The following is a 25,029-nucleotide window of genomic DNA, read 5'->3' as shown; positions in this document are numbered from 1 at the left end:
TGTAGACACAAAGTCTTGGAAAACAAGTTGTTTCATGAAGATGATGCTTTGTTTCTCTACAGAGTAATCTCAGCAATCCACCAACACCCCCATCCTCTCTGCCCCCTACTCCTCCACCTTCAGTACAGCACAAACTGCTAAATGGAGTGACTCCTGGGGAGGAGATGTCTGAGGGTCAGAAAGACACAGAGCCGGCAGAAGAACCAATGGGTAAAGATTTAAGAATTTTGCATGATCTTTTTTTAAATATTTAATCTGCAGTTTCACAGTAATTCTGTTCTAAGTACTCTCTCTCTATATATACTTACTCGTACATAATTTCCCCTGCAGATTCGGTTACAGAGGAGGTGAAGAGTGTAGACATTCTAGCAGCTCTCCCCACTCCACCACATAACCAGAATGAGGACATCAGGTACAATGGGAAAAATCTCCCAGGTTCTTTGTCAACCAGAATACATGGATTTATTGTGTCTGAGTGGCTATAAATGTGGGGCATTACTTTTCAACAGGATGGAGAGTGATGACGAGGATGCCCCAGAAAGCATCATCCCGGCATCCTCCCCTGAGAGTAACGTAGGAGAAGAAACACCACGTTTCCCCCACCTACGGGAGCCTAAAGAGGAAGAGACAGAGAGAGCAATATCCCCCATCATCCCCCTCATACCCCGCACTGCTATCCCAGGTATTATATAACATTCTAAATCTAATTCCCAGAAACAGCAGCTTTGAGCTATTTGCCTTTTTTCTGGTGAAATCCATCCTGAATGTGTTGCATTGTGTTTTATTGTTCAAGTCTTATCTAATTTTACCGTTAAATCCATTTATGTCGTTAAATACACACCAAAAGATGAATTAACACAGTTTCTTTTGTAGCATTCCCCGAAAACAAACCGTTTGAAGCAGCCGATGGGAAGGTGGTTTCCACATCCAACCATTGGGACAAGGCTAAAAGCAACGAGGTGTCCGTTACCTTCATGTTGTCCTCTGCTGCAGCAAAGGTACGAGGCCAGCTTACTGTTTTTAGCCTGTTTAACCTTTCTTTACCTTCATAGTTAACAAAAACTTCAACTGACTTTTTCCAGAAATTGAACCATGTGATGATGGCCATGGCCCAGCTGCTTAACATCAGGATGCCAGGTTCTTATGAGGTCACGTTCCCTCCCCAAAACCCTGACATGCCTGGAGTTGACGGGGCTGGGAAAGGACCTGGTCAGTCAGGTATGTATTAAGAGAATATAGATAATCTATATGCCCTATTTGGTTGGGTCATTCATGACCATAGGGTCTGAATCCGTCTCAAGTTTTTTCTACACGTCACCTAGCCACCCCCGAGTAATGCAAAAAGTCCTGACCCATTTGAACAACAAATTTTCATAGTCTTGGTATTTTTTAGTCTCTTGTGGTGTCAATTATTTGTTTGTAACTTGAGCAAGTTTTATCACTGTAGTACAATGACAACACTGCTAGGGACACACTTATGTTAAGTTTGCAAATATACATACATGCAAACCTGCTGTTTCTTACTCTATTCATTGAAACTAACATTAACTTGGTCATGTTTTGCAGGGGCGCTGTGCACAAAGGACAGTCCTTCACCCAGTCAGGATGAGTGGCTAAGACAGTTCGACGTCTCTCTGCCAGGCTGTACACTGAAGAAACAAGTGGACATTCTGGCACTTATTAAACAGGTCAGTCTTTACAGTTCTCTTGAGAAATGTGTGATTCATTGATCGCTTTTTGATCATATATATTTGTTCAAAGCTTTAGAACTCATATGTGCATATTTCTGTCAGGAGTTCCCAGACAAAGAGGACAAACCGGCCCAGCACTGCTACACAACCAACGTAAGCGACTTGGATGTGCGGCACCTTCCTGCTATACCGGTGGAGGAATCTCCACCGCCATCACCATCCCCTCCACAGCCTCCCCCATCTGTCCCAGTTCCTGTTGAAGCTGAACCACCAAAAACATCAGCTTCTCCATCCCCAGCTCCCTCCAGTCCACCCCAAATCCAGATTAAGACTGAACCTGAACTGACTGTTATTCTTCCTACTGATGCTGCTGAACCAACTGATGTCCCAGAGTCTGACGCTGCAGCTCCAGAGACAGCCACAGATCCAGTGACTGCCTCAGAAGCTCCAGATGAAACTGTTCCTTCTGAAGATCACCTGAGTCCTGCTGCAAAGGAGGAGGACTCAGCCACAGATCCAGCTCAACCCCCTGCAGATTCTCCCAACAACACAGAGTCTTCCCCTAAGGCTGTTAAGCAGCGTAGGCCTCTCTCCCCTGATGAGGAGGTTGTACATCCCAAAGTGAAAAAATGGAAGGGCATACGCTGGAAACGCCTTCAGATAGTCATCACAATACGTAAGGGTGGATCTAAGAAAGAGAGCAGCCGTGAGGTGTCTGAGCTGATGGAACGTTTGCGCATAACTCTCCGACCAGACAAGCTTCCGCGGGATAAACGTAAATGCTGCTTCTGCCATGAGGAGGGTGATGGAGCCACGGACGGGCCAGCCCGACTGTTGAACATTGATGTGGACCTGTGGGTGCACCTTAACTGTGCCCTGTGGTCTACAGAAGTGTATGAGACGCAGGGAGGTGCCCTTATCAATGTGGAGGTTGCCCTGCGTCGTGGATTGCGAACACTTTGTGCATACTGCCAGAAAACGGGTGCGACCAACAGCTGCAACAGACTCCGCTGTCCGAATGTCTACCACTTCGCCTGTGCCATCCGGGCTCGTTGCATGTTCTTCAAGGACAAGACCATGCTGTGCACCCAGCACAAGCTAAAGGGTCCCAGTGAAGATGAGCTCATCGCATTTGCTGTTTTACGCCGTGTCTACATCGAACGTGATGAGGTGAAGCAGATTGCCAGCATCCTTCAGCGAGGTGACCGTATCCACCTGTTCCGTGTCGGTGGTCTCATCTTTCATGCTGTTGGCCAGCTGCTCCCCTCCCAGATGGCCAACTTCCACTCACCCACCGCCATCTTCCCCGTTGGCTACGAGGCCACACGCATCTACTGGAGCACGCGTCTGCCCAACAAGCGCTGTCGATACCGCTGCCGCATCAGCGAGGACGATGGTCGCCCCCTGTTTGAGGTGCGAGTTCTGGAACAGGGCATGGAGGATCTGCAGTACAGAGACACTACTCCAGAGGGTAAGTACTTGCACACAGCTACCACTTTATGTTCTAAAGTATTTTTCAACTGGAAAGATCTCTCTTGACTATTGGACTTGATTCAATCCACCATCTTTTGTCTTAAGGAATCTGGGAACGAGTGGTTCAGGAGGTGGCTAAACTCCGAGATGATTCCTCCATGCTGAAGCTGTTCACTGAACATCTGAAGGGAGAGGAGATGTATGGACTCACAGTTCATGCTGTCATGCGCATCACTGAGTCGGTAAGAATGAACATCAGGGGGAAAGTATCACTTTATTTTGTCTTTGTCCTCCACTTATAATTAAAGCTCATTCCCAGCCAGTATTCACACAGACTCAGGGCTGATTTCTCCTTCTTAATAGCAAACCTACAATTTAATGAAAGGTGTTACATTGAAATTAAAATAGCAAAATTTATGGTCTATATTTAATAAAATGGGAGTCATCAAAAGCCACCTGATTTCCTCTGATGTTTGCTCTCGTCAACGACAGTCAGACATGACACGATGTATAAAGCTTGACCAGAGTCTGCCCAGCACATGAGACTTGTGGACTGCAGGCTTACATAAATTTGCTATGCTATAATTGTTCTCCTGCAAACCAAAGGTCAGGATAAACATTGTTTGTGTGACTGTGTTGTGTTTCAGTTGCCTGGAGTGGAGAACTGCCAGAACTACCAGTTCCGATACGGCCGTCACCCTCTGATGGAGCTGCCTCTTATGATCAATCCCTCTGGCTCTGCTCGCTCTGAGCCCAAGGTCCCCACACAGTGCAAGAGGTAAGGCAGAGTTATTTTAGCAAAAAGCCACCTGCAAATGATCAAGCTGTTGAGTTGTTAAAGGGGCCATACTGTATCTTTTGAATGGATATTCTGATCTCGTGCATGGGGTTCACATTTTTGGGCGTTTGTTGTTCACAGTAAAAAAGTGAGTGAAGTGAACTGCGTAATTCAGTGTTTTTGCAGAATTATAGTTTTAAAAAGGTTGCCTCTGAAATGGGCCGTTCAGAACAGCTGCAGGTTTCTACGTAGAACCTTTCTTTCGCTGAATTGCTATTCATTCACCTTCATCCAACGTGATTCAAAAACACATTAGAATAATAGAAAATTGAATGCACAGCTAAAATACGTCCCCTTTAACCCTCTAAAATCTCATGTAGCATGCCTCCTCGTTAAAGAGGTTTATATTTTATTTAGTACTAGGCATTATTATAATGGATGCAAAACAGAATAGCCACCAGGGGATCAGCAAACTGCAACTGTAAGGTGTCACAGCGTAAAACTACTTTCGGCCAATCACACTACTGGAATGCGCTACCATCAGAAATACAAACACAAATTGATATGAAGGCTTTTAATGAAAAGTTGAAACACTGGCTGAAACTAAATCAAACCTGTGCCCACTAAAGTCGGATCATGCACACAGACACTTTAAAAACACATTCTATATGTGCCACTTTTAAAATGATTGTAAGGTGTATTTTTTTTGTGTGTGTAATTTTTAAAAGCTTAAATACATTATAACGTATGAGAATGCAACTTAAGTATGTGCTCTAGTTAAAGATGACTTGTACTGACTAACCAGGGACAGGGGTTGCAAATTAGCCTCGGCTAGAAACCCTATATGCAATACATGTGTCTCATGTTACTGTAACCTGTCACAGTGTCTTTGCATTGTCCCTGACAAATAAACTAATAAATAAAAATAAAAGTAATGTTAACCTTTCTTACTATCTTACTATTTAGTAATTATTACATTTGTCCTCCACCTTGTAACATATTCTTCTTTTACTGTCAGAATCGGGGTTTATTGCCAAGTAGGTTTACACATACATGGAATTTGTTTTGCTGTCTCAGTGCAGAACAATTATAACAGAACTAGAATAAAAATGAGTAAAAGACTTGAATAGAACAAGATAAAAAAAAATAGGCAATAAGAATCAAAATATTGAAAAAAATTTTTTTTTCGTATATTACAGTCTATAAATACACTGCAATTTTTTTCTGAAATTGAATAACATGAGTTTTAATTTTAACTAAACAAATATCCAGTACCCTGAGGACCAAATCTAAGCTTCTAAAAGTTATTTAATGTATTTTTCTTGTAGACATTTTTACTATCAACCCATGCTTTTCTAAATGAATCTCACAAATGTCTGAACACCCACCCTCCTTTTCTTTTTTCTTTTCTTAAGGCCTCACACTCTAAACAGCACCAGTGTTTCAAAAGCCTACCAGAGCACCTTCACTGGAGAGCTCAACACACCATACAGCAAACAGTTTGTCCACTCCAAGTCGTCCCAGTATCGTCGCCTGAAGACCGAGTGGAAGAACAACGTGTATCTGGCACGATCGCGCATTCAGGGCCTGGGTCTGTACGCTGCTAAGGATCTGGAGAAGCACACCATGGTCATCGAGTACATCGGTACAGTCATCCGCAACGAGGTGGCCAACCGCCGAGAGAAGATCTACGAGTTGCAGGTAGAACATTTTTTTAATTTAATTGAGCTGCTAAAATGTATTATAAAACAGGACAATCCTTCAGAACCAACTAGGAATGTAGCTATTGGAAAAATAAAAACTTAAATTGACAAGTTAGCATCAATGTTTTCCTTCTTCTAACTTAGAACCGTGGGATCTACATGTTCCGCATCAACAATGAGCAGGTGATTGATGCCACTCTGACAGGTGGTCCGGCTCGGTAAGTGTCCTTTTTCTATTTGTATCTTCACTGGTAACTCTTGAGTGCAGTACATTTTTTTCTAACAGAGCTGTTTTCCCTCCTTTTCCAGCTACGTCAACCATTCCTGTGCCCCCAACTGTGTCGCAGAGGTCGTAACGTTTGACAAAGAAGACAAGATCATCATCATTTCCAGCCGCAGGATCCCCAAGGGAGAAGAGGTGCAGTGCATTAGAAAACTAACTCACTCTAACATATATCATTAATTTTACCGCCTTTTGTATGTTTTTGGAGTTAATTTTTTCAATCTTCTTTCCAACTTCAGCTGACCTACGACTACCAGTTCGATTTCGAGGACGATCAGCACAAGATCCCTTGCCATTGTGGAGCGTGGAATTGCCGAAAGTGGATGAACTAAGCAGAAGAAAGAAAACTGGAGAGCTCCCCTCTCACTGGTGCCAGAACACTCTCGCGCCAAAGCCTTTGAATCCTACATCGCCAGTGCATAAGCTGTCCTGAAAGACGAGGAGGAAGGCAAGACCTCCGTCATTGAAAAGACTAAAGCGTTGACACCTGTAGCCAAAGGTTTGAAGAGCATTAATCAATAAAAGCAAGCAACCGTCTCCGTCAACAGCAGCTTTGATGGTGGCACTAACTCATGTTTGGACTAGTGAATCACCCTCTCCTCAGCCAAACCCCTTTCCCCCCCCTCGACTGTTCTCAATAAGCTTACAGCGGCTGGAAAACAATCCTCAACATCTACCAAATGATTCTGACCCTCTGATATCAATACTCGACAAAAAGCCATTTTTAAAATACTAAGAATGAACTAATGATGCATTTTTATGTTTTAAGTCGGACCTATTTCCTGTCCCACCTGACCACACCTCCCCCTCACCTCCCAGAAAAGGCACTTTCCCATCAAGTCATCAATGAAGACAACACGGATATTTGGCTAGCTAGACAATCTTGATGTGGCTCTGTGTAAGAACTACATTCGATCGATGGAGGAAAAAAAAAAGATGTAAGTTAATATAAAAATTGAGATGCTATTGATCTGTGGCTCCAGAGGCACCAGATGTTCTGACTGTGTGGAGTCCCAAGGTGGGTTATCGGACCCAGTCTACCTCATTGATATAGCGGGAAGTGACTGCTTTGTATAAAACTGTTAACTGCTACTGTGGAACCGGGGGGGAAAGGGGGAATGTTTTTATGGGCTTAGCCTTCTCGGACAAGCAGGGAATCTTAAGCAGCAGGTTTGCTCTATCTACTCTATGCTGATGATGATTTACAATAATGAGCCAACATAATTATTATTCATGAATTGTTTATACAGAGGAAATATATGACAGTTTTGATAAGATATTGCATTAAAATCACAATCAGAAGCTTAGCAGGTGTCCTATATGCCACCAAATCATCCTGGATATTGATGTAGCTTTTTTCTCTTTTTTTGTTCCTTTTTATTTATGGAAAAATGTTATTAGCTGTGTGAGAGCACAATAACATCCACCTTTAAGTTGCTTACAGACAATAATGGTGTGAGTGAATGGCTCTAGGATCACAGTAGTCTCTGAAGAAGACTACAAAGTCCATAATTAACCGAGCTCACATTCTGCTTGTTGCTTCACACATTGAAGTTCCACTCGTCGAAAACCAGCCGGTGGATGCATGACTACTGTCCCATGAGATGCTTTTTACTCCCCCAACGACTCAACCTTTTCACAACTCAACCTTAAACTTTGAATCATGCCTCTTCCTCTCTGTATTATTTAGTGGACTGTTGTTAAACTTTACTGTAGTAAGTCTTCCTCTGCCTGAGTACAGCCTGCAGTGTTTCTACTTCCCCTGTAGTGTGCTTTTCTAGTGCTGGTACTGTCCTCTCGAGGCTGAACGGAGGGCAGAGAAAGACTTATTGGAAAAAAGGGCATTTGTTTTCATTTCTATGTAAGATGAATGAAAAAAGTCTTTAAAGGGAGCTTTACTAAAACTCCACCTTCCCATACTACTTTGTTTCCTCCTCCCCCTAACCTAAGACCTCACATGATTTAAAAATGCAAAGTTGTACAAACTGTATATATAGTATATGCATTAGGGGACAGCAACTCTTTATTCAGCCCCTTTGTAATCAAGAAAGTCAAAAGTGTAGAGAAATAAAATTGAAAAAAAATCAACCACTGGATATCATTTTAACAAAGATAAAGCTGTATATAAATATAAATATATGTAAAATGGCAAACTAATATCTTTATGTATATGAACCAGAGTGTTTTGCATTTACCTGTTTTTCTATTAGTGTTTTTGCTATAAGCTCTCAGAGACAAGTTTGTTAAAATAGGTTTGAGAAAAAACGTCGGGTCTTCTCCAATCAGTTGTGACGAGAAGCCGATGTGATTACAAAACTTTGGATTCATGTGGAGGGTCGTTGATTATTAGACATGAAAATCACTTCTTGAGTACAGCAGTACAATGGTGCATAGCATTTGTATTTATGTAATATTGTTCGTGTTTATTTTTTCTTTTTATTTATGCTACTGCTTGTTGATTACCAAAACCTGTCCCTTAATCGGTCACAATTGGATTAATATACTCTTGTATGGAAAATCTTGAACTCCCTAGAATATTGTTAGTGTTTTTGCTTTTTTATATCTTCCCTATAGAAGTGAATGTGTTGGTAAACCTTGTGAAATGGTTACTTGGCCTAATGTATGTTATGATGTAATACTCAAAGTTAACCCCATACTTAACCTGGTAATGAATTGCACTCTCATAGTATAACGGAGATCTTCTCTAAAGTGGTAGATATTGATCGAGTATCCGAAGCAGTGATATATATATTTTTTGGTATGTTTCTATTTCAAGGGAAGACCATGACGAGACATTATGCCGCTCACTGGATTTTAGCCTGAATAATTTTTAACTTCTCTGAATCTTAATTTAAGTTCTCTGCATATCTTATAATTTAATAAAGTTTGCTCAAAATTGAAGGTTTTTTTTAACCTCACCTACTTTTTAAAAAGATGTTGCATCTGTACAGCAGAGATACTTTTAGGGAATATGAATAAATATAATGATCATTTTTATTGTATGTGGCATGTTTTGTATGGATATTATTTTGAATTGTACATATTTTTTTCAGGACGCAAGAGGTTGCATCTCTTTATATACAGCTTTCCCACTCCCCTTCCCCTTCATCTTATTTCTTTGTCTGCTTTTGTTTCTTGTAAAGGAAAATAAAATGCATTTTAAATATGTGCTCAGTTTTACCTCTTCTTTTTAAAACCTAAACTTAAAGCCGCAATGATCCTGAGCTCCGTAAACATCTCAATGCACTTAAGAGAGCTTTCTGCCACATCTCATGGCCTTTAGTGATCATGTGATAATAGGTGGTCAGGTAGAGAGTAACCCCTATGAAGGCCGAAGGATAAATCCAATAAGTGGACCATGGCTTAAAAATATTTGTCATTGTTTAAACTTTCAGATTAAGACATCTTTTGTCACGTCACCCTCAACATTTCTCTTACGGATGAAACAAGAGATTGCTTCTAATGGGCTCCCAGCGACAGACTTAGTAGCTGAAAATTACTCTAAAATATCTGATACATTGACTCGAGTGATGTCACATAAAGAACATGAACTGTTGACATTTGAATTGCATTATGGGTAATGTAGGCACCTGGTTTAAACAAGAAGAATGTGTAAAAGAAAGCAGACAATATCACCAGATCTGCTGCTTCTACCGCCATTTTCAAAGGGCCATTATGAGTGTTAAATTGTTAAAGGAGTGCAGAGATACATAGTTTAATGGCTGGTATGATCATCAATCAAATCAATGTTACCTTACAGATTTATGCTAAATATTTAGGTTTTTTTTACTGTTTTTACCCGTGTTTCCATGTCATTCTTGTACCTGAAGCAGCAGTTTGTCAATGAAAACACTGCACTACACCTTCTAAAAGCACCACACCTGAAATCAGAAGGTAAGAAAAAGAGGAATTTATTGTTTATCATCTATATACACACACACTTTTCAACATATTCTGAAAAGATTTGCACAACATGATTTGAAATTTTGAAGTTTAACTCATGAACAGGATGTCTGATGGTCATATACCCATGGCAACAATTCAAACATGGACAGGAGTGTTTTGGACAATTTTGGTTCAACTGACAGCAGCCTCCCATTTCCCCTGCTCCGGTCTGCCTGCTGAACGTCTACCCATGTTATCAGTAGCAGCAACAATTCTGGGATACACGGCCAACGACCCGAACGAAAAAGGAAGAAAGAAAACAACAGGTAGGAAAGAAAGACGAGCCTTACGTTCATCCACCTCAGTGCAGAGGACCCAGTGTTTGAGACAGCATGCAAAATGGACAGTAACATGACACATGGATTCTGGATCATTGATGACAAAAGGAACATTAACTAAAGTCCATGTGGACATAACAGTGCAGAGCCCAATGGTGACATGTCAGTGTAATACTTTCATAGTTTAACCTGCAGACAGTCTCACAAAGTAGAATGAAAACATGCAGTATCACACATCTAACCGCACGTTCCCTGTGTGAACTGTCGCAGCTGTCTTTTATGTCTGAACAGCCACCGGCAGTGTCTGAATTCAAGGTTACATGATGCTAAAATATTCCAGTGTCAATGAGAAAGAGATGTCACCCCGTAGGACATTCAGTATGTAGAAACAGATCTGCCTTTCTGAGCTCTGAAAAGAACTCAGGAAGCAAAACCAACAATTAACACATTCAAATAAAAATAAAAAAACGTTGCAGCAAAATTATCTGGGATCAGTAGTACCACCAAAACTGCCATGAGAGGATAAAAACAAATTCCAGCAGATGACAGTCTATTTCCTGGCACGGTTTAGAAACCATGCAGACCGATCTAAACTCGTCAAAGTACCATTCAAGCAAAAATCACTGTTCAAATGTCGCACTGGTGCCTGTGGCATAAAGGAAAAAAATAAGCATGTTTTATATACAAATCATATATGTACCCATCATCAGTAGTGTCTAATGTCAAAGTCAAAAGAAAACACCCATCATGATGTCTTTACACAAAACAAAAAAAACAGTATTTTTCATTGCCATTTCATACGCCTCATATTTGCTCTGCGTGCATGATGTCATCGCCTGTCACCGACAGAAGGGGGAGTTATGGCTACATCCACGTTAGCACTCAGGATCTTATTAAATGAATGCAACAACCCCCTTTGATCTAACGTCTGAAAGATGGTGAAGACCTGGACTGAACTACAACTTTTCACGTCTCATCTCACAGTGTTCATCAATATGAAATTAAAAACTATCAACAAATAAATAAAAAGTAAATCCATCCCAAACATTATTTATCCCTGCCACATTTCAGACTAACACCGGGACTGGACCACATCCGTGAGGTCTCACACGTGATGAGGAAGCTACAGTTGAGTGCAACTAAAACTCTGTTTGCAGGATGTTCAAGTGAAGGATCAAGGGGAGAATCTGGGTGTTCATGCTTAATTACCAAATACCTCGTTCTGTCTCTATATCAGAGGACATCTTAGTGGCTAACAAACATGCTAGTGTTCTGACAACTTTTACACACGCGACCGAAAGCATTGCTTCAGCCTCTCACACTCTCACAGCAACCGAATATGATGTTGCATGGCCAACAGAATATGAAGTGTCGTCATTCTTGACTTTTCTGGACAAGGCTGAACACGATTCAAAGAGGTAAAAAAGTTTAAAGGAAAAAATATCCCGTCACTGTACATTAGTAGTTATTCCTGCCATGGGAAATGCAAACAAAAAGGTTCGAGTGTGATGATATTAACAGTGGTAGTGCTGTAGTGTTGTGGCCCATGGAGAAGGGAGGGTGAGAGGGGGAGGAGACACGAGGAACAAAGGGGGAGGCGGGGGAGATAAAAGTCAAGAGGGGGAGGGAGTCTCTCAGTAGTTTTGGCTAAAAAGGTGAGGTAGGCCTCGTCACAACTTGGAGTGTGGCTTTAAAACTGGCAGGGTTTTCATTTGCAGTCTGTCTTTAGTGTTCGTTTCCTATGGGAGTGTGGTCTGCTTGTGCGTCTCCAGCGCGCCTTGGCTTTCTCCGCTCACATCTTTACGTCCTCCTCCACGCTGAGCTGAGAGAGGGTCTTCTTGATGCGCAGGGCCGTCAGTCTGGCGGCTCCATTGGCGTACCAGCACTCCCTCATGATCTTGCCCATCACACGCAGCGACTGCAGGGGACAAACACATTAGTTTTAGTTTAAAATGATGGCACTACCTAATCTGATGGTGGTATTGTGTATCGTTTTATAAATATTTCCCGTAGAATTGAGCCTCATCTGTTGATATCTCCAATTAAAATGAACTATTCAATGTATTTTTAGAAAACGGGGAGTGCACTTGTTGTATAGTGAATTATAATGTGAAATACCTCATAGCTCTGCCACCAGTTGGGCACATTGGGCCTCAGTTTCTGGTCACACACCACCTTCCTCATCTCTTCTATAGAGGGGTCAGAGGGCACGAGGTCGTAGTAGGGCAGCTGGTACTCCTCGTGGATACCTGAAGTACACAGTGGAGAAGCATTCTTAGTCTCTGCATTCAGGCTCCTGTAAATTGAACACATTCATCCACATCAGCTGCTGTCTGTCTGTCTTACCTCCTACATTGCAGCGACGTGCAATCTCCCAGTACACCAGACCCAGAGCGTAAATGTCAGCACATTTGAAGGAATCAAAGTGTTTCATGTTGATGGTTTCGTCCAGGACCTCTGGAGCCATATACCTGAGGTAAACACAAACATTTACTGCCATTATTCATCACTTCCCTTTAAGCTTCAAGGATTTGAAATAATGTGTCTTTATCTTCTTTTATGGACACTGTTTTAGCACAAATATACATCCATTATTGCTTTTCTTTCTCAGGAGTGTATCAAGTAGTTTAAAGTAGAATTCATTCTCAAACTTTCCTGGGTTAAATAAAGGATAAGGCTTCTACATTATTCTGTCAAAGTTCTAAAAAGCAAAAGGGGCGAAAAGTAGAAGAAAAGCAAGCCAGTGTTGAATGTTGGATTTATACTACAGTTATAAGAAATATGTCACAATGTCCAATAGTGTGGCTGACTTATGTGTTTTACACCACTGAGGCCTAACGCAGGTAGAAATAAGCTGCTCAGGCTTTGGCTAGACAGACGGCACTTGTTTCACCGCAGAGCCTTAGCCTTCTCAGACCTGCAGATCGCCTAATGTAAGGATCCATTTGTGTTCTTAAGAGTGACTGATGGAAACCCTTACCTCTTAGTGCCCACGCGCTGGTTCGGTGCTATATCGATTGTGTCTGTGATGGACTCGTGGCGCACTGCCAGGCCCAGGTCAGCTATGGCACACATGCCGTTCTTCTTAACCAGGATATTTTTAGACTTGAGGTCACGGTGAGCGATGCCTGGCTTACCTGCAAGGAGGAGGACACAACACATCATTACATTTGCATGGGCTCAGCAGAAACAGCACATGCTTATTGAATGTGAATAACTCCCGTCTGGGCTTTTGTGTTCAGTGTGTGCATTCAGTGTGTGCCGTGTTTTAATCATGGCCGTTCGTCTTACCCTGAGTGCCGAGGATCTCCATGTGGAGGTGCGCCAGGCCGCTGGCAGCTGACAGTGCCAGCTTGATCATGCCCTCGATGGTGACGGAGTAGCGGTTCAGGTAGTCAAAGAGAGAGCCGTGCTCGTGATAGTCGGACACCAGCCAGAGCTGAGTCCACGTGCCGTTATCTGAAAGAGAGGAAGAGAGAGACAACAGAAATTATTCAAGGTATTACATTTCATTTAATTCATGGATAATTTGTTTTAACTAAAACTGAGCTGTGCATTAGAGAATAAAAAATAAAAAGTTAAAACGACTTCCTTCTGCCTGCACCACAGTTTCATTACATTTTCAAAGGGCCTCACATTAACACTGTTACATAAACGCCTGATATGCTCATCTGAATGCCCCTATTCTTCACACAGCCAACACATTCCTCACCTTTATTGTCTGCTGCTATAAATCCCAGGATGTTTTCATGGCGCAGCATGATTGTCTGATAGATCTCGGCCTCTCTGAACCAGGAGCGCTCCTCTCTGGATGAGAAGATCTTCACCGCCACGTCCCCTCCCCTCCACTTCCCTCTCCACACCTCACCGAAGCGACCCTTTCCTATTATCTCCTGCAAAACAATGGTCCTGGCCACTGTCCGCTGCACAAACAGGGGCAAACCTGCAGGGGGCAGTAGAGAGACAAACAAAAAATTAACCAGCGTTTCCTGAAAATTCTGTTTTCGTAGAGGTGGAGTGTCGCAGCTAAATACTTGGTATTCACAAAGCAAAGTTTTTTTTTTCCATTACATCACTATATCACTTCTGAGATGCTTGGGTACTGACCAGAGCCTGATCCTGAGGTGGACATGTCATAGATGAGGTCCTGCAGGGTCTTGTCCTTGGCCAGGTACAGATGGTCACAGGATGGGTCCTCTACTTCCAGCCTCTGTCTGTGGCTGTACGCCCTCTGATGATACTGGAACAGGAACACGCCGACCATCAGCAGCACACAGAGAAGGAACACCGGCCCCGCGATGACCGCCACCAGCTCCACAGGACCCCAGGAGCTTCCTGAGCCGGGCCAGTCCCCCCCCTTTGTTGGAACTAGGAGGAACAAAAAAAAGAGGTGATTACTTTAAATTAAATAGACTGATACATGTCACAAATGTTGGAGGTTTGATTTCAAAGCCTCACCTGGGACTTTAAGGTCAATACTGTTGCAGTAATCTTCATAGCAGCAATGTGTGTTGAGCAGGCCTTCCGCGCTCAGACAGTAGAAAGGTTGTCCAGGAGGGACCAGGTTGTCCCGAGTGATACAGATGCGTACGTGCTGCTCCTTCCCCTCGATGTTGTATGTGGAGGCCATGCAGGCGCCATCTGTCTCGCACTCATAGCCTGTCTTCTCACAGTTTGTGCAGTTACAACGCAGAGCTGTGGGAAAACACAGATGTGTTAGGTTAGTTCTCAAAATGTGACAGTTAAAATTGTACAATGCATTTTGTCCAGCAGGGGGCAACCTAACCCCACATTTTCAACACAGGGTGTAAAGACTGTGGTGCCACATTAAATTGAAGGCATTTTGTGCCGTGCAGACACAGAGCTCGCAGCAGTAGCAGCCAGACAGCCCTGAAATCAGATCCTTCACTGCAGATGAACCCAAACACACTGGGTGGAGACGGACCTGCCCGGTGGGACAGACAAAGTGAAACCCAACAAGGGGAGAGAGCTCCTGCCAAATCCCCGATGCAGCATTCTGCTCCATTCGTCTCCTCAGTCTTTCTCACACTGACACGGAGAGCTGCCACTGTTTAAGCTAATGAGACAGGGGTTTTATTAAACACAGCACACTCCTGCACAGGGACCTATTAAAGCTGACACAATGGAACTCCTGCCACCACCATAATAAAACTACGGTGGTCCATTTTCACACTCAAATGAGATCAGTGCAAGAAAAGTCTGCATGAATGTGCTACTTCTAAAACAGAAGCAGAGTTGGTTGGGCTTTTGAGAGAGGAAGAAAATGCAGGCTGATTAGATTTGGGAGTGAAATGTGATTTTGAGTCATAACACATGCTTCTCATTTAAAGAAAGGTCAGCACAAAAGGCTCCTTCCAAGGCTTTCCACGAACAGAGTGCAAAGACAGGACCAGGCAAGGCTAGATGGCTGTGGGGACTTCAGGACTGGATTTCACATGGGAAAAAAATTAAAGTGGCTTAGCTCAACGGAACCCCTGTGAGTGTTAAATGACGAACTGTCTGACTGACGACAGGGCCGTGAGTGAAGCATGACAGGCCGAGAGCTGATCCCTGATCGCAAAACAAAGGCTCTAGTGCTCGAGATTAATCGCCGTGGAGTTGGCGAAGACAGGACCACCATTAGAACAACAACAACACAGGAGGACACGCAAAGCAGGGAGGAATTTCAATCCTTATTCTCCTTGGAAAAGAAGCGGCTCAGCATCAGTTGGACAGCGGACAATGTCTGATCCAGAGGAAAGAAAAGATTTTAAGAGTGGCGAGCTTCCAGTAATCCTGTGTGTCTTATCCTGAGGGTTTTTTGAGCCCACTGATCGTCCCTCTTTGAACCAAGTTTGGCTCTGTCAAAAGGTCAGCAGGTTTAGCAAATTCTTTGCTCATTACAGTTCAGTCAAAAACATGATGATGACTGATACACTGATTGCGCCATCAGCATGTAACATCTAAGTGGCTATAACCGCAAACCTTGGTGTCATAGGAGTGGTTTCCACTAAACTGCACTCTGGGAGGTTGCACTCTGTGTGGGAGCATTTTTGCAGGCAGCGTGTGAGCTGATGTGTCTATGCTTGTCCACTGAGTGTACCTGGAAATGTGGAACACTTAAAGCAGGGCTTCAGGAATATTTCTCATCTGTTTAGCGTTTGTGTGCATGTGTGGGTCTCGCTTTCCTTGGAGGTGAGCGGGAAAGTGGCGGGTGTTTCCTAATTCACTGCAGTTCGCATGCAGATGGAATTTCCTGGTGATTACACAGAGGTGAAGCAGGCCGGACCTGATAAAGAGAGAAAAACAAGCCCTGTGCCACATCACAGAAATCAGCTGCATTAATGAAGGAAATAGTTAAGCTGGATAACACACGGCAGGAGGAGCAGCTGTAGGTTAGAAAGCTGCACGGCACTCTATATCCATTAAACTCCTCTTCTGATGTTTACTGTTCTCAGTGAAATAAATCCATCTTCATCTAGTGAGTCCAGACAAGAGCCATGTGATCAATCCATCCTCAAACCGAGAGAGATAATTAAAAAAAGAAACATTTATCCACACTAGACTCACATTACATCCAGCTGTTGGAGGCTATAAATATCATCTATAAACTAACTACACCGATCAGACAAGAACATCATGATCTGACATGAACTTTATGCATCCGTCATGGAGCTCTGTGTGCGGTGGGACAGATGGTACGCAGACATACAGACAGAAGCTCAAGGAGGAAACCAAACGTAGCTGAAAACACACACGTTCGCTCCTCGAGTCTGCCGTGGATGGTTTGTGGTGTACCATGAGTTTGGTTTGTGGAGAGCCTTCCCTTTCGTTAAGGACAAGCTTATGACTTTAGCATGTGTAGCCTGCTTCCACACAAACACCACACAGAGAATGACAGGATGTGTAATCTTATATTGTGGCAGGGATAGCAACCGTTTATAGACACAGTAAGCTGATCCATTTACCTAAATACCGAACAAATCCAGGTCATTTATCGCTCTGATACAAAAATCCTGCAAATGCTATATTTCCACAAAACAGTCCTGCTTACTGATTTGCAACATCACAAGCGAATACAAGTATCAATATTACAGCTGAACATCTGAGGAAAAGAGGCAAATATCACAATAGGATCTCATCATTTCATATCCCTAAGCAATATCTCACAGAAGATTGCTTCATGTGACATAAACACCTCAAAAATAAACGATTACATTTGAAATAAAAGGGTCTTAAGACAGGACACTAGTCAAATAATGTCAAATAGTAAAAACCCCTCGCCCACCAGCGTTAGCCCAAATGTTGTTTGCACAGCGCTCTGCAAATCTCACTGGATTCAGAGCTGAAGTGTTGCAAAGCTAGACTCGAAGGAATAATATCAAACCTAAATACACACGGATCTGAGCTGAGTCCGGGTGTGTGTGGTTTTTAAGTGAACTCTGCTCTTGTATCCACATAATTGGTGGTCTTTACACTGGCCCTTTGTGTGGAGATTAAGACGACATGAGGAGGGATTGGACTGGCCCTGCACGAACAAAGAGCGGAGTGGAGTGGGGGAGCGCACTTCTGCATGGAGCAGTGAAGGGGGGGATGGGCGGCGCGCAGGGGACAGGGCAGGGGTAACAGTAACAACCCCCGATGTTTGGGGGGCTGCTCCAGGCGAGACAGGATGGGGGCAGGTCCCGAATTTGGCAGGACAATATGGAGGGGAGGGGGCAGATGGGGGAAACGAGCGGGACTTACAGGGCCCCCCAGCTGCGATCGAGGTCTGCCCAAGTGACCAGCTGCGACCATCATTAAAACCCAGTCTAGACTTTGACTTATGGGAGGGGGTGAATAACAGGAAAAAGGGAACAGAGGAGGAAAGAGGGGTGAACGCAGTGCAAAGAGCGACTCCTTTGAGTGCTGGTGTGTGAAGTTCCTATCATTCCGTTCGTGTTGAGACAGGAAATGGCAGACACAGCGAGGAAGGGATTAATAAAACATTGTTGCCATAACCAGAGTCGCCTTAACTTGGACCCAGCTGAAAACCACAGCCTAGTCCCACTCCAAACACACTCACACATTAACCTTGATGACCGTGTTTTGTTTGTATGCAAGAGTACACAAGTGTTGTTTGGAGCTACTCGTGCGGAGCGAGCCTGTCTAAACAGAGGTGAACTTTTTCTCGCATGTCGAGATGATCAAGCCTGTGGAAAATAGTCTAAGTGTGCTCGGCGCAGGGCGGCAGGGTTACACAAACACTGTGGGTTTCTGGGGGCTAAGAGACGCAGACAGGCGGTCCGTGCGTGTGTACGGGGAGCAGAGCACCATTACCAAAATGCACTGGCTGAAATTAGATCCATACAGATACCAGACTGAGAGCTGATCAAGACAAGCAGACGCCACCAGACAGTGTGAGTGCACAAACACACACACACAGACACAGGCTCGCGCACACCACAACTGTGTCCTAATCAATGCTAGGGGAAGGAGGAAAGTCATTACCTTTGTCTGCATCTCAGGGTCAGATTACTGATCTGATTCTAAAGTGAAGTCTCTGGGGCTAATGCTGCTGCTACTATCTCTACCAACCACCTCCCTCCAGGCTACATCCCATCCTGTCTGTCTGACCGACTATTTGTCTGCTGCCCTGGATGAGTTCAAAGGCAGACTAGAGCGTGCACAGGCTCATTTTGTGCTGCTGCTCAAATTCAGCGGTCAAACTGGACAACGCAGCCTCTTTAAAGCACGAGCATGTTGCAGTGCAGTGAGCCAATGTATCTGCCATGTGACCGGGGCTTAAAAAACCCTTCTTAGTATTAACAGACTTAACAATTAATCCTTTTTTGTCTTTCTACAACTGTTGAAAAAGTTAGACTCCGGAAACTGTTACGGCCTCAAATCATAGTATCACAAGCTGGCATTAATGTCTGATCAGCCTTGTGATGTGGTCGAGTTCATTTTTGATTTAATCATTCCTGATTTAAAATGTTTAAGCTAATTTTTTACTATTTTATTAAGACAAGTAATTTTCAATTTCACATCTTTGTTCAATAAAAAAGGGGGGTTTAAAAAAAAACAACACATTTTTCAACATATGGCTTATAAAAATTTTTTTTTTTTTAAAAGAGTTCACATCTGTATTGAAAATGTGGCATTTTATTGGCATTAGCGTAGAAGATTTTCAAAATATACCGCACTTTAGCAACAGAGTAGGATTATTCTAAAGTGTCAGCTACCAGATTTTACTAGATTGAAATGTTACTGGTGCTTACTTTCATTTTCTAAATGATCAGTAGGATCTAAATATAAACTTTTTTCAAAAGAAACATCTAAAAAAAACCCCGGATATTATAAAGTATGATGGCATGCTTTTTTAATGTGTGATCAGATACAGAAACGACATCCAGCCCTAATCCTGTGTTGATGTGGGAAATATACAGGAAGAGTGACTAAAGCCGCTTTCCCACTAGTCAAAAAAAACCCTGCACACAACACACAGCTTTTTTACTTAATGGGAAAGATTACAATCCGCATTCAGACCCGGGTCAAATGACTCTGCAGTAGAGTAATTATACATATAAATATAATTATAAAGACCTAACCACGGTAACATCTTCACTGTTTACTAACCCTGGTTTGGGCACGTTTGTGACGTCTGACGATGACGCAGCAGAAAGGAGGCCGACAGGAGTATACTCCACTGGCAATGGGAAAAGAGACAATCTGCATCTATAAGCGGGGCCTTCCCGGGTCTGAAAAACCTGCGTCAACGCGCTAATTTCAGTGGGAAAAGGGTAAAAAGGCCCTTATAAATTACAATCATGTGGTCCTTAAAAAGAAAATACTATATTTACAACTCAAAAAGGAGACACGTTGCACATTGCAGTTTATTGCAAGGATGGCTGCGTAAATGCAAAGTACAACGTTCTGTTCAGGCAAATGTCTCCATGGAGGCCAGAGACAGGCACGAGTTAGAGGGTTTAAAATGTGCTTGATGAACTTGTTAGATAATATACACTCACGTTTTCCCCCAAGAAAAAGATATTTTACCAGCTGACCTCTCCTGCACCATGCCGCTCAAAGCCAATCATTGTCAGGGAGGTATTGGAGATAACATGACATGTAGACTGCACACCTCCCGGCAGAAAATGACAAGGCAGAGCAGGTCTAATCTACATTCCAACAACAGGGAAAAGAAACAAATCAAACACTTCTACAAAGAGACATGTAATGGAGGATGGGTGTCGGGTTTAGCCCTATAGACATGAACTTAAATAGCTACCGAGTATGTCTGGGTGTACGGTGACAATAACAACCATTCCTCCAAGCACTTTTAAAAGGTACGGCACATTTCACCGCCAACACACACACACACTACAAAAACACTTTAGACACAGTATTTCCAGTAAATCAACGGCATGGAGAGAGTTGAGCAACAAAAGGTGAAATAGCTTGCTCTGAGGTGGGAGTAATCCCTTGGGGTGCAAGATCAGTAATAGCAGAGCTGGGTCAGTCGGAGGCTACGCTGTCTGCTGAAGCAATTAGGGCGCTGTGCCTCCGGGCCGACGGAGGTCATTAACGACAATGGTCATTATGGAGGGAAACCTAGACCCCCTGGACCTGACCTGACCCTGACTGGCTCAGTGCCACATTATAAGAACTGTTGGTAAACACTGATTTCTAAGGAGGGGGTGTCTGGGCCAGAAAACAACCAGAAATTTTATACAGAGGAAGCGCAACTCCATTTCATCATAATTTAGCTGCAGGCATTTGGCTGCAAAAACTTCCATCTATCTCGAACAGGCCTCGACAACTGCTTCACATATAGGAGATGAAAAAAAAAGACTCCTTTTCAAGCTTAAGCCAGCTGGAAATACTACAACCACCGCTCCCCTGTCCAAACTCTCTTCTCTTTACAGACACACACCTTTGAACCCAATGAGTTTAAAGTTTTCCCCGTACATTCCCTCGGCTCTGATCTAATGGGCAGGTGTACACATGTTCCAATCTGCTCCGCTTCCTCTACCTGAACTCATTCACATCAAATTTGACATTAAACAGCACCTGTAGCAAAGTTTAGCGCCGCAAAGGCAGTTCTCTGAACAATTTGAGAAGCGGGGACTTTTATGTTTTTAATTCTTTGATTTTACACAGAGACACATCAGGATGTGACAACTTTGGCGTAGTATGTGGAAGGGCTACATAAGATAGCAGGAGCTCATCTAACCAATGGCCTTCCTTTAAGCTAAGGGAAAAACGCAACCCATGCTAAAGCTTCCATCAGCACCCTATTGTGGCAGTGAGTAAGTGAAAGCAGAAGTGGGACCATAGATAACAAAGTCCAGATTACATTCTGATAAAGCACCAAGCCCTTTATAGGACAGAGATACAGAATAGAGAGGACGGGAGGAAGAGAGAGAGAGAGGGACGCGCCCTACCTCAAGGCGGTATGGTTGACAGTAGCCATATCACATTGCTATTGTGTTCAATGCACCCAGGCAGACTGCGTCACACAGGCATGTAATGCCCATAACACCAGTGACTCTGTACCTTATGAAGTCAACAACACGTGACAGATTCATCAAACCGGTGAGTAAAGTGTATTCTCACAAAAACAAACTACACTCGCCACAGGCGAGGAATCTGCTCCTGCGTCGCTACTTTCAGGTTTGTCTGGTTTCTGCCCTTGCATGGTGTAATCCATTATATGGTGTGAAACCATGGCTCCAGACAGACTTGTTGTGGGCCCCCTTTCACGACAGACCCCGCCAGCTGGACAAACCCATCATCTCCCCCTGTCTGCTCAGCCCACAGACCCACCCCCACTCTCCCCTCACACATCACTGTTAATGTTGGGGTAACCCAGTCAAACAAATGGACCACTCAGGTGTGATACTTTTCCTTGCCCGTCTTACACAAACTGATCAACCTTGGTGTGCTGCACCCTTATCTGAACCAAGCGGGGGAGGAATATTCATATGATTCTTGGAAGAATGACTCAACTGTTTAAAACACAACATAGCGATTTAATAGATGACAGTGCAGTCAGGATATTTATTCTGGCACACAGAGTTGAATTCCCTTTTTATGTCATAGCTTATCTGTTGAGTGGCAAGTTGCAACATGGCAAGCCAGGCTCAAAATGCAGCGATCACAGGAAGTAAAAGAATGGGAGTTTGTGCAACCCAGGATGTGTGTGTCAAATGAGAGCAGAAACAATTAATCCACTTATCTTCAAGTTGTCAACTACTGCATTAATCACCAACCGTTTTGATAATCAGGAAATGGGTTCGAGTGTCTAAGACATAAAACCACAAATTCTCTGTAAAACATCTTAAATGAGAACATAATCTGATTTCTTTGCAGCTCTATAACAGTAAACAGGATGTTTTTTGGGTTGTAGACAAAAAACTAAATTAGGGGATTTTGGGACACACTGCATTTAAAAGCATTTATAGACAAACAAAATTATTTTCAGTTGCAGCAGTTTATGCAGTTCTCTAATTAAAATCTATTAACCGTTAACGAGATGTAGGCTGTTTGGGGCAAAGTGAAAGATAGAGCAGCAGAGGTAAAAGCCCATAACTTTAGCGCAACATATGCCCATTTGAGGCCTTGGTGTAGAGCTGGGTATCAGCTGCTCCAGCAGAAGGGGAGGATTCAGACTGAAGCAGACCCATAACTGGCGCCTCAAAAGACCCCACTTGCCACATTTCCATCACAATGAACCCAGACTTCAACTCTGACTTCTGTCTGGGACGGCTGAATGCACGGCTGTTGTCGCCCTATGCCAGCATTCACTTTCTGCTGGAGGCCACTAAGCAGCCTTTTCACTACTTACAAATGGACACCAATGGAGGAGCTGCCAGTGTTTACCCTCAAAAAAACACATTTCATGCACAAAGTAGGTTAGGCTTCATTCAGGGACTCCTTTCTGCTCTTTCCAGCAGGGAAACCAGAGTATTTAACAGAGGAGGAAACTGTAACCGACCACAGAGCACATGTTTAACCAGTCTGCTATCATTACATTGTTGAAGCAATACAGGGATAAGCAGTCACAAGCCAACAGAGATTGTTTTGAAAATATGTTAGCATCACAGACAAGACTGTAGATTGTTTATATGCCGCTTTGCCAGCCAAAGCTTCCCAAATAAACGCTTTTAATTCTGTTTTATACTCAAAAACAGATTCTGAATGATGGACAATATTCAACTTTAACAGTTTATTATCCAGTTAGCTAGCAAACATTAGCTGGCGCCTCGAAACAAACAGCCCACCATGTTGTTGTTGTGGTTTAGCTCCCTGTTCAATAACGACCATTAACACGCCGGGCTTTGTCTGCCGATAAGTATCACAATAAAAACAAAAATAAAATACATTAACACGACTTTATTCTGTCCCCGTAGTTTTGAGGTCGACGCTAGCTAGATACGGTTAGCCAAATCCCTGATACAGAGCGCCATGATGAGCGACAACAGGCGATGCCCCGTCCAGGAAAACACATCGAGACAAAGCCGGAGAGGTGCTCAGCTGAAACTCACCATTACCGACAGCCACAGAGCCGAGCAGGGCCAGCAGCGACAGGGCAAATTGTTTTAGAGCCATTTCTTCTGAATTCCCATCTCTACGCGATGAAATGCGTCCGAAATGTCGTTACCAACACGACCAGACCTGAAACACAACCACAGTCCGACCGCACGCGCACACACCACACCGCCAAATACTCGCCAGCCAGCCAGCCAGCCTGGCGAGTGACGTATTTAAAGGGGTGTGTGCGTGCATGTTTAAAGGGGAGGGCTGCCTGCTGCATGCATGTCCCCTTCTCACCGAGGTCACGGCCGTGTGCTGGAAATAAAAAGTCAGGTCAATTACAATCTTACATTTTAACGTTATCGAAAGAAAGTAAACACTATCAATACAAAATGTATTAAGAGGGAAATCGTGAATAATGTCTACACTAGTAGCTATATACCGGTAGTATGGTTTGATATTATGTAAGCCAACGCTTTAAAGATTTATGTAGCTAAGTGCAGATGGGGTTAAATCCCATGCAATTGCTTTATTTTGCTGTATTATGAGCATGTCTATCTTCAGTAATGAGCAATTGTTTATTACGATGGGAATATTATGTTTTCCATGATGTTAAGGATTAAAAAAAAATAATTACACACCGACTCAGGTAATAAGTGCATGATCAACTGGCAAGAAAAAAAATGTTCAGAGAGACAATTTGGGATCATTCAATGGTGATATTTTCCTACTGAAAATGTAGAATCACTAAACGTGTCTTTTCATAAACAAAAAAACAAAAATGTGAAAATAATTACGTAATATTGTTGTTGTTCTTAAAGTGGGATTTAATTTGGTCTACCTGAAGTCAATCATTAACAAAACCCTATAAATCATGACTACTACTATGATATGATATGATTGGAATGTCTTAACAGTTATATCCGACTAACATTTCGATTAGCTCTGGCCTGATTTAGGATTATTACTTTGCAGCATGCTTTTGGTTACACCCTCTAACTATTACCATTACTAAACATGTAAAATATAAAATTATTTTTTATTAAATATCATAGCCAGTGATTAAATCTTCTGAAAATGATTAGTTAGTTCCTTTGATTTGATTTGTGTCTTAAAGATTATGCTGGACTGAAAAAGTTGTGTAAGTTTTTCCCAATCTGTTTATTAGTAACAGCATGAAGTGATTTCATCAGCTTCTATCTGCTCGGGTTAACTCAGTTATGATTAAATTAGGACTGAGTTTTGTTATTACTCAAGACTGTACTTTTGATGATTGATCTAAGAAGGAAAAATGTATTCAGTGAACTGTCTGGCAGAGGTGTTACAACTGAAAATGTAAAATGATATAATGTCCTCTGTA

At 42.9% G+C, this 25,029-nt stretch overlaps 2 protein-coding genes across 3 annotated transcripts in view; one reads left to right on the top strand and one right to left on the bottom strand.

Moving 5' to 3' along the window:
• Positions 1–9,096, top strand: part of kmt2d (lysine (K)-specific methyltransferase 2D) — a 30,472-nt gene extending 21,376 nt beyond the window's left edge. For both annotated transcript variants that reach the window (XM_069661048.1, XM_069661049.1), the window contains exons 43-55: positions 63–210; positions 331–412; positions 510–682; positions 874–998; positions 1,083–1,218; positions 1,567–1,688; positions 1,794–3,162; positions 3,270–3,406; positions 3,812–3,942; positions 5,358–5,643; positions 5,790–5,863; positions 5,955–6,063; positions 6,168–9,096. In XM_069661048.1, the coding sequence (XP_069517149.1) occupies positions 63–210; positions 331–412; positions 510–682; positions 874–998; positions 1,083–1,218; positions 1,567–1,688; positions 1,794–3,162; positions 3,270–3,406; positions 3,812–3,942; positions 5,358–5,643; positions 5,790–5,863; positions 5,955–6,063; positions 6,168–6,260 (2,985 nt within the window). In that variant the 3' untranslated portion in view covers positions 6,261–9,096. The remainder of the gene's footprint in view (positions 1–62; positions 211–330; positions 413–509; positions 683–873; positions 999–1,082; positions 1,219–1,566; positions 1,689–1,793; positions 3,163–3,269; positions 3,407–3,811; positions 3,943–5,357; positions 5,644–5,789; positions 5,864–5,954; positions 6,064–6,167) is intronic.
• Positions 9,097–9,822: 726 nt separating this feature from the next.
• acvr1ba (activin A receptor type 1Ba) lies at positions 9,823–23,843 on the bottom strand. Its single transcript, XM_069659681.1, has 9 exons — positions 23,681–23,843; positions 14,610–14,846; positions 14,259–14,519; positions 13,864–14,094; positions 13,443–13,610; positions 13,132–13,288; positions 12,498–12,622; positions 12,270–12,400; positions 9,823–12,069 (listed from the first exon to the last, which is right to left on the bottom strand). Exons 1-9 carry the CDS (start codon positions 23,742–23,744, stop codon positions 11,944–11,946), a joined length of 1,500 nt encoding a protein of 499 aa, XP_069515782.1. The 5' UTR covers positions 23,745–23,843; the 3' UTR covers positions 9,823–11,943.
• Positions 23,844–25,029: the final 1,186 nt, after the last annotated feature.

Source organism: Semicossyphus pulcher, unplaced genomic scaffold (assembly GCF_022749685.1).
Source record: "Semicossyphus pulcher isolate SPU_LCO1_2020_fin unplaced genomic scaffold, fSemPul1.0.p SCAF_13, whole genome shotgun sequence".
Classification (NCBI taxonomy): Eukaryota; Metazoa; Chordata; class Actinopteri; order Labriformes; family Labridae; genus Semicossyphus; species Semicossyphus pulcher.
This window is presented reverse-complemented; position numbering and strand designations above follow the sequence as displayed.